General features: G+C 43.6%; 1 protein-coding gene across 1 annotated transcript in view; it reads left to right on the top strand.

The window, feature by feature from the left end:
* Positions 1-887: 887 nt before the first annotated feature.
* Positions 888-10026, top strand: part of LOC115075242 (SHC-transforming protein 4-like) — an 82439-nt gene continuing 73300 nt past the window's right edge. Inside the window, exon 1 of the mRNA XM_029575534.1 lies at positions 888-1595. Coding sequence (XP_029431394.1) covers positions 1053-1595 — 543 coding nt within the window. The 5' untranslated portion in view covers positions 888-1052. The remainder of the gene's footprint in view (positions 1596-10026) is intronic.

Below are 10026 nucleotides of genomic sequence, written 5' to 3'. Positions count from 1 at the left end.
ATGAAACGTTCATGTGTGTTTATTACTCTTTTACAAGCGCTATGCTTCCCAGGGATGCTGAACTTAGTGTATTTATGGTGGATGAGTCATCAGTCTGTGCACTGATTGGTCAGAAATTAAACACCCCTGGGACTGTCAGTCAAACGCAGCCCCTTTTCTGCTCCATTCACAGATTTATGAGCGTGCACACGCGCAGGAAGCAATTCATTCAGAAAAGTTCATTCACAAAAATTGCCATCGCCTTAAAATCTTTCTCGGGCGCACCGTCTGCTGCTGTGATCGGGCTTCAAAGCCAGCCTGGAAAACGGCTAGAAGAGGGACTGCGGCCACAAAAAAACCGTAGCAGCGTTTTATGAATCTGTCTGCAGTTCTGGGATCACATTCCAGCTGAAGCTCCTGGAAGACAAGAGCTCTTCTGGAGAGCTGCACTGAGGGCGTTAGAAGATCTGGAAAGTCAACCCTGGTTCTGGCCCCCAGATCAGCTATTTCTTCCATTTTTGTCTGTATTATCAGAAGAAAAGACATGAAAGGATTTTGATGCAACAGAATTTCAGTTGGGCATCAAAAAAGTGACCAAAAAGGAGAAGTGCAGACTCCAGTTTATCTCTGAGAATCTGCCTCCGTCGCACTGAACTAACTGACTTTCAGGAGTTTGTACTGCAGTCAGGGCTACCACAGTATGCATAGTTTCTTCTCTCTAGTTAGATCAATGCTGTAGTAGGTGCAACTGAAAACAAAGAACATTTTTCATGCCTTTTTTGGAGAGGCGAAAGTTAAGTTCGGTCATCTACAGCATCTTTTCAAGCTCATTAAACTACTCTGGCAGGTTTTTTTTTCCCCTCGACTGCTCAACAAAATATCTACTCACTTCTCACCTGTGATTTGATTTTAAATTTAAAGGCATCATTGGAGGAGGTGGGGAAGGGCGAATTCAGTACTAGATTTCTGAGGTTTTTAATTTTTTAATATTCTCCTGAACCATTCAGTTTGCCCGTCATTCAGGGAGAAAGCCACTTTATGCAACAGCATCCTCTTGTAGCACCATCGAGGCTATGCGAGAGCGGACCCCTCACAGCCTCAGTGAACACAAACTCTATGTAGGACTCTTCAGACCCCCGGGAATGCTTCACAGGGCTAAGTACAGCCGATTTCGGAACGATTCCGTAACTTCCTTAGAGGAAGGCACCCAAGGCACTCCTTTGAACATCAAAGGCTCCTTAACTCGCCCCGATTTCCCCCTGGAAGATGCCCCTTTGAGCACCGAGGACAGCTCCAGCGCCCTCTGCACTCTGCTGCCGAAGATGGCTAACATCAAACTGTCCAATCCGGCCGGGCTGCTCAGCCTCAGGCATTTTTCCCTGGGCACCAAAGAAGGGGCGAGAGTGAAGCTGACGGAGAGGAGCGCGTCCCCGCCGCCGGAAATCAGCTGCGCGAGCTCGGTGTCCGCGGCTCCGGAGGCGCGAGTGGAACCCGCAGCAGAGCGCGCGCGGCCGCCGAGGGAGGACTCGGCCTGCGCGAGCCGGCGGGACGTGCGCCCTCCTCTGCCCGCCGCCGCCGCCCGCGCCCTGGAGGCCGGCCTGACCTACCACGTCCGGGTAAGTTTTCTCTCTCTCTGTATCGGGCTGGGAAACCAATGCGGAAGCGGCAGGAGTCTCTTCAGGAGACACCACGGAGGGGCTTCCGGGAAAGCTCGCCGCACTGGTTTCTCGGCTCTTTTTTTAAGGTGAAAATCAGGCGGTGCTGAAATGCCCGGAGTTCACCTCGCCGTTTGGGTTCGTTGTCTTTCGGGGCTGCCGCAGGAAATCTTAGCGCCCCCCCCCCCCCTGTAGGTGGCGTGAGAGAGCGCTGCCTTTCTGCGCGCGCCGCCAGGGAACGGACATCGTGCACGAGGTGAAGCGTTCCAGCTCTTGCTGCAATGGGTTTGCAGAGGGATTTTCCTTACAGTGCACACAAAAAAAGGAATTCACACCGCCCCTGTAAAATGTAACATATGAAGCGAGTCAGCATTGAGGAGAAGGCATCGATGTAATTATTGTATTCAAAGCTATCTCCTTAATTTTAATAGCAAACATTCAGATTTGCATACTGCATGAAGGTGATTTCTAATTCTTTTTGACTAGCATTGATGCACACGCTATCTATCCATTTGTTCAGGTTTTAGTGAAACAAAAATAGGCTTATTTATATTCCACTTTTTCAGGCATTTAAAAGCGATTACGTTCAGGTACTGTAGGTATTTCTCTCTCCTCAGAGGGAACTCTGGTTTGTCCACTGCTATAATCACTAGGCTATTCCTCCAAACTGGTATGTTTTTAATAATGTCTAGCCCTTTTTCCTTTTCATTCTCTCAAGACCTCTAACTGTAAATACATACCTAGCTAACATTTCCTTTATAGATCAGAAACTACCTTTCATCATTGCAGTTCTCTGAAATAAATACTTAGAAAAAGCACTTTCCACCAATGCAGTGTGTTTTTTGTTTGTCAGCATTCTTTCTCATCCTTCCATAATCTATTTTTCAAATTATTTAAAAAATGTGGCTACATTATGTGTTTTGTGGGGGGGGTTTAAAGAAAATAGAATGCATTGTTTTACTTTGATGTTCTTTTACTTTATCCCTCTGTCAAAAAAGCATCTTGATCCTGTTGGTGTACACAGGTCAAGCTACAAGCAGCTCTGCTTCGCTGCCCTGGGGCTGTCACTATTGAGCAGCGTGGGGCTGACCGGACATCATTTGCTACAGCCAGAGGGAGAAGACAATGAATGGCAAACAGAAAAATTGGGATACAGTGATGGCATTAGTCAAATGATATCAATACAAACGATTTTTAGGGTCTGATTCTTGGAGGGGGGAGGGGAGGGGAGTCAGTTTTCTCAGTGGTTCTGTTAGGTGCCTACATTTTAGGTGAATTTTCAGCCAAACAGTTTCCCTTAAGTTTTTGGCTGAAAATGTTCCTAATTTTAGGCCTGCAATTCATTTGCCTAGATGTAGATGCCTAAGTTAGGTGCCTAGCAATGAAAATCAATATTTAGTGCCTAACTTTTCCCCCCATTTTAACTCCATCCCTGGAGCTAGCACTATCACAGGGCTAATTGCTGCCTCAGGTAGTCTGGGAGAGGAAGGAGGGTCCCCCTTTGATGTTGCAGTGTCTTTCCAGGACAGGACCCCTCTGATGCTCCTGCTGCCGGTCCCTCTCCAATGATGTGGCTGGCTGCCTTCTCCTTTCAAGAACATGGCCAGCTGGCCATATGATATTGTGTTGTGTCCGTCGCTGTCCGACATCTCTGCTCCGCCCACCTTACCTCGTTGGCGACTCCCTTCGGGGTTAATGGAAGGCTAGCTGCTGAGGCATCTCCAGGCTGTCCTCCGGCGTTCCCAGACCGGCTCGACGCTGCAAGACGCCATGTTGACCAGATATCTAAGGGCGTGTGCGCGGCCCGACTGATGTACCAGCATTGGCACGAACCTCAGAGACGTCCCCCTGAGATGATGTCACCAGCTCCAGATATTTAAGGTCTCAGTTTTCGCTAACAAGACTAGTTAGCAAGGGTTCACTTCCTCCTGGTCGCTGTGGATGGGATTCGCTCTCCGCAAACCCAGCTACTCTGCCTCCTCGGACTTCACTAGAGGTACCCGCTCCTCGGAGGCCCCGCTCTCTCTTTTTCTTTTCAGGTCGCAGTCCGGTACCAGTACTCGCTCCTCGAGGGCCCACGTCCCGGACTTGCTCCTGAATACCACTTCTGCTAAGAAGTCATCACTGCTTACAACATTGTGAGTTTCCATCTATCTCTCAGAACTTTTCCTGGGTCCAGGTGCTCGCTCCTCGAGGGCCTAATGCATACCAACTCCTGGGCTGCCTTAAGAGACTATTGTGTGAGTGTTATCTTCAAGGACTTGTTCCTGAACGCCGCATGCTTTGCCTACTCACTTTCTTAGTTTCTCTACAGCTCAGCCATCTTGGGATCGCTGTTCCAGTACCTGAGGAACTACAGCCTAGCCGGGTGATTCCAGCTCACTACTGCCACCTCTGGTGGTTTACTATATTGTCTAATAAAAGAACTAGTGTGTGTCTGTCTCCTACACTAAGTCTGACCAGTGATTCCTCTTGGGATTTCCCCCGAGGGCGTGGTCACCTGCCACTGGTCCAAGGATCCACCCACAACTATTCTAAATAACTATAGATTGGTAAATACCAGCTTTAACAATAGAGCTTTCTGACAGATTGCTAACTCCCAGCTTTCTCTACAGAGCTCTGTTAACAGATTGACAACAGATTGCTAACGCCTCACGGAGAACACATCATATTGTAGCTTACTATGATGCCCTCATGCTTTCCTTGGCTTGGTGCCTGCCTTGCCCACCCTTTTTAATGGTTCTGCCTATAGCCAGCTACTTTTTAGAATTTTAAATTTAGGTGCTCAGCTCTAGTCATATTTCAAAAGGGTCTAAATTAAGCACATAAATGTTTGAAAAAATTGACTCCCAAGCTCCTTCCCATTCTGCATCTGTGGGCTAAAAAGATTAGTGAATTAGGCGCCAGAAGCCTTCCATCTTTTCATGGGTTATGTGTAACATGAATGCAAAAATATTTTTGTGATGTACAGTTAGAATGGTTGTGTGATACCAGCCTTAAACCAGTGGTTCCCAGATGTCTCCTGGAAACCCCATGACCAGTTGGTTTTTTGGATATGCACAATGAATACTCATGAAATCAATTTGCATGAGCTAGGTCTCCACTGCATACAAAGTTTCATGCATATTCAATGCGGATATCTTGAAAATCTGACTAACCATGGCTTTTCAGGATATCCGCAACTGGTTAAATTTCTATTTAATGTTTTTTTTCTTTTTTACATTAAAAAATAAAGTATATTCCTAATATTCTGGGCTTTATGAAATAAATCATTCAAGCATTCCATATTGTGATATAAAGTAATGTTTCCCAACCCTCTTCTGGAGCCACACCTAATCAGTCGAATTTTCTGGATATCCACAAATTGGAGACCTAGGGTATGCAAATGTAGTGGGATCCACAGTTGGCTTGTTGGCTGAAACCGGGGAGCTACAATGCCAGGATTCATCTGAGGGGGAGGGGGGGGAATAACCTCTTGGGCCCTTGGTGCTATCATGGAGACTGTCATCCAAATGAAATCTTACCCCACCTGTCCTAATCACTGGGCAGGGAGTCTTCCGTGGGGGGAAAAAAATCTTCCCATTTGGGTACTAGTAGCCCATATAACCACGGAGTCCAGTAATGGTTTTTCAAATAAAAGTTAAAAAATAAGAATCCAAGTCCATGTAGAAAAAATTAACAACATCAGCAGAATCAAAACAAAAAACACCATAGTCTTTTTGTCCATGGTAAATCTCCTAGAATTTCTTCTTACACCTGTACCAGCATCCACTTCCAAAATCCCTTTTCCTTGGAGGGCAGCGTAGTCTCTGTAGTTCTAGCATGAAAAACGGTGACAAAAACCTCATGTTCAAAAGATATTTCAAACCTCATGTTCAAAAGATATTTCAAGATAGCTCTCAAAAATAGACAACTCCACAGATCTTTTTTCCACAATCTCAAAGACCAAAAAATTGTCTCAATCTCCCATTACTGTTGTTTGCTGGTAGCAAAAACAAAAGATCTAAAACCCAGCCCTTCCGGATACCAAGGTTAGCTTTTGGGAACTGGTTCAAAAATATAAACATCTTCCACTTTTTCCTCTTCTCCAAATCGCTTCTCTTGGTCAAAACACTCTACAAGCAGCAAAGATCATGTATTGATCATTCCTCTTGGGGAGAGGCAATGACCCTTTGCTCATGCTCAGGGGGTATTTTATATCCCTGAGTCAAATCCCACAAAAAGGTGGGGATAAAGCAAGGGGAGGACTCCAAAATACAACACTTCTCTATAACAGCAATTATAAGGAAAAATATTAGCGACAGGAAAATCTGGGTCACACAAATCTATCTTATGCATATTCACTGTGGCAGTCCTGAAAACCTGACTGGCTGTGTGTGCCTCCAGGGCAGGACTGGGAAATACTGATCTGAAGAAAGAATATGTTCACTCTGTCACAGTCAGTTCTTTCATGTCAGATTTGGGCTTCACTTTAATGATGTCTGATACTTGTTTCTAATTATCAAAAACCTGATCTCTAGAACATTATTTGCACATACATAAATCTTCTCTTGGACTACACAAGTGACAAAATCTTGAGGGCAATAGGTGCTCAGTCAAGAACAAAGACAATGTCTGTATTATACTTCTGTGTTCCACTTTGATATACTGTATGTGGAATTGCTGGATATCAAGAATAAATAAAAACTTAACTCGAGGTTGTCACAGTATGTAGGATTTTTCTTATTTGTTCTCGTATTGAGCTAAAAGGGATAGGCAATTCCATTCCTGAAGAGCCACAAACGGGTCTGGTTTTCAGGATGTCCACAATGACTATGCCTCCATTGTATACTAATATATCTCATAAGAACATAAGAAATTGCCATGCTGGGTCAGACCAAGGGTCCATCAAGCCCAGCATCCTGTTTCCAACAGAGGCCAAAACCAGGCCACAAGAATCTGGCAATTACCCAAACACTAAGAAGAACCCATGCTACTGATGCAATTAATAGCAGTGGCTATTCCCTAAGTATAATTGATTAATAGCCATTAATGGACTTCTCCTTCTTATCCAAACCGTTTTTGAACCCAGCTACACTTAACTGCACTAACCACATCCTCTGGCAAAAAATTCCAGAGCTTTATTGTGCGTTGACTGAAAAAGAATTTTCTCCGATTAGTCTTAAATGTGCTGCTTGCTAACTTCATGGAATGCCCCCTAGTCCTTCTATTATTCGAAAGTGTAAATAACCGAGTCACATCTACTCGTTCAAGATCTCTTATGATCTTAAAGACCTCTATCATATCCCCCCTCAGCCGCCTCTTCTCCAAGCTGAACAGCCCTAACCTCTTCAGCCTTTCCTCATAGGGGAGCTGTTCCATCCCCTTTATCATTTTGGTTGCCCTTCTCTGTACCTTCTCCATCGCAAGTATATCTTTTTTGAGATGCGGCAACCAGAATTGTACACAGTATTCAAGGTGCAGTCTCACCATGGAGCGATATAGAGGCATTATGACATTTTTAGTTCTATTAACCATTCCCTTCCTAATAATTCCTAACTTTCTATTTGCTTTTTTGACTGCTGCAGCACACTGAACCGGCGATTTTAAAGTATTATCCACTATGATGCCTAGATCTTTTTCCTGGGTGATAGCTCCTAATATGGAACCTAACATCGTGTAACTACAGCAAGGGTTATTTTTCCCTATATGCAACACCTTGCACTTGTCCATATTAAATTTCATCTGCCATTTGGATGCCCAATCTTCCAGTCTTGCAAGGTCCTCCTGTAATGTATCACAGTCTGCTTGTGATTTAACTACTCTGAATAATTTTGTATCATCCACAAATTTGATAACCTCGCTCGTCGTATTCCTTTCCAGATCATTTATATATATATATTGAAAAGCACCGGTCCAAGTACAGATCCCTGAGGCACTCCACTGTTTACCCTTTTCCACTGAGAAAATTGACCATTTAATCCTACTCTCTGTTTCCTGTCTTTAACCAGTTTGTAATCCACGAAAGGACATCGCCTCCTATCCCATGACTTTTTAGTTTTCATAGAAGCCTCTCATGAGGGACTTTGTCAAACGCCTTCTGAAAATCCAAATACACTACATCTACCGGTTCACCTTTATCCACATGTTTATTAACCCCTTCAAAAAAATGAAGCAGATTTGTTAGGCAAGACTTCCCTTGGGTAAATCCATGTTGACTGTGTCCCATTAAATCATGTCTTTCTATATGCTCTACGATTTTGATATTGAGAATAGTTTCCACTATTTTTCCTGGCACTGAAGTCAGGCTCACTATAGTTACCCGGATCACCCCTGGAGCCTTTTTTAAATATTGGGCTTACATTGGCCACCCTCAGTCTTCAGGTACAATGGATGATTTTAATGATAGGTTACAAATTTTAACTAATAGATCAGAAATTTCATTTTTTAGTTCCTTCAGAACCCTAGGATGCATACCATCTGGTCCAGGTGATTTGCTACTCTTTTGTTTGTCAATCTGGCCTACTACATCTTCCAGGTTCACAGTGATTTCGTTCAGTTCGTCTGACTCATCACCCCTAAAAACCATCTCTGGAACTGGTATCTCCCCAACATCCTCATTAGTAAACACGGAGGCAAAGAATTCATTTAGTCTTTCTGCAATGGCCTTATCTTCCCTAAGAGCCCCTTTAACTCCTCTGTCATCTAATGGTCCAACCGACTCCCTCACAGGTTTCTTGCTTTGGATATATTTAAAAAAGTTTTTATTATGAGTTTTTGCCTCTATGGCCAACTTCATTTCAAATTCTCTCTTCGCCTGTCAAGCATTGTCAAGGTAAGTGTTTTACACTTACCTTGACAATGCTTATGTTTTATCCTATTTTCTTCATATGGATCCTTCCAATTTTTGAAGGATTTTTTTTGGCTAAAATAGCCTCTTTCACCTCACCTTTTAACCATGACAGTAATCGTTTTGCCTTCCTTCTACCTTTCTTAATGCGCGGAATACATATGGACTGCGCCTCTAGGATTGTATTTTTAAACAATGTCCAAGCCTGTTGAACACTTTTAACCTTTGCAGCTGCACCTTTCAGTTTTTTCTAACTATTTTCCTCATTTTATCAAAGTTTCCCTTTTTAAAATTTAGTGTTAGAGCTGCAGATTTACTTATTGCCCCCTTCCAGTTATTAGTTTAAATTTGATCATGTTATGATCACTGTTGCCAAGTGGCCCCACCACAGTTACTTCTCTCACCAAATCTTGCATTCCACTAAGAATTAAATCTAAGATAGCTCCCTCTCTTGTTGGTTCCTGAACCAATTGCTCCATGAAGCAATCATTTATTACATCCAGGAACTTTATGTCTCTAGCAAGTCCTGATGTTACATTTACCCAGTCAATATTGGGATAATTGAAATTTCCCATTATTATTGCACTGCCAAATTGGTTTGCTTCCCTGATTTCTCTTAGCATTTCATCATCTGTCTGACCATTTTGTCCAAGTGGACGGTAGTATACTCCTATTACTATACTCTTACCCAGCACACATGTGATTTCTACCCATATAGATTCTACTGAGCATTTACTCTCTTGTATGATCTTTATCCTGTTGGACTCTATACCCTCCCGGACATAAAGTGCCACATCCCCACCAAGTTGATCCTCCCTATCATTGCGATATAATTTGTACCCTGATATAGCACTGTCCCATTGGTTATCCTCCTTCCACCAAGTCTCTGTGATGCCAGTTATGTCAATGTCATCATTTGCTGCTATACACTCTAACTCTCCCATCTTACTTCTTCTGGCATTGGCATACAGACATTTCAAAGTGTGGTTTTTGCTTGTTTTACCAACCTGTTTTTTAGTTGTTTGGGATAATTCGGAAATCATTAGCTTTAGTGATTTTTTACATATAGGCATATGAACTATGTTTGCTTTTAATGGAACCTCTCTGTTGGGATGCCCTAACTCTCCTGTTTCATTAGTATCCTTCAAGGATACATTTCTCCGAACCATGCACTGCTGAGTGACTGTCGTCTTTCCCCCTTGTTCTAGTTTAAAAGCTGCTCTATCTCCTTTTTGAAAGTTAGTGCCAGCAGCTTGATTCCACTCTGGTTAAGGTGGAGCCCATCCTTTCGGAAAAGTCTCCCCTTTCCCCAAAAGTTTCCCCAGTTCCTTACAAAGCTGAATCCCTCTTCCCTGCACCATCGTCTCATCCACACATTGAAACTCTGGAGCTCTGCCTGCCTCTGGGGACCTGCACGTGGAACAGGAAGCATTTCAGAGAATGCCACCCTGGAGGTTCTGGATTTCAGCTTCCTACCTAAAATCCTAAATTTGGCTTCCAGAACCTCCCTCCCACATTTTCCTATGTCGTTGGTGCCCACATGTACCACGACAGCAGGCTCCT

This window comes from Rhinatrema bivittatum, chromosome 13 (genome assembly GCF_901001135.1).
Source record: "Rhinatrema bivittatum chromosome 13, aRhiBiv1.1, whole genome shotgun sequence".
Taxonomy (NCBI): Eukaryota; Metazoa; Chordata; class Amphibia; order Gymnophiona; family Rhinatrematidae; genus Rhinatrema; species Rhinatrema bivittatum.
This window is presented reverse-complemented; position numbering and strand designations above follow the sequence as displayed.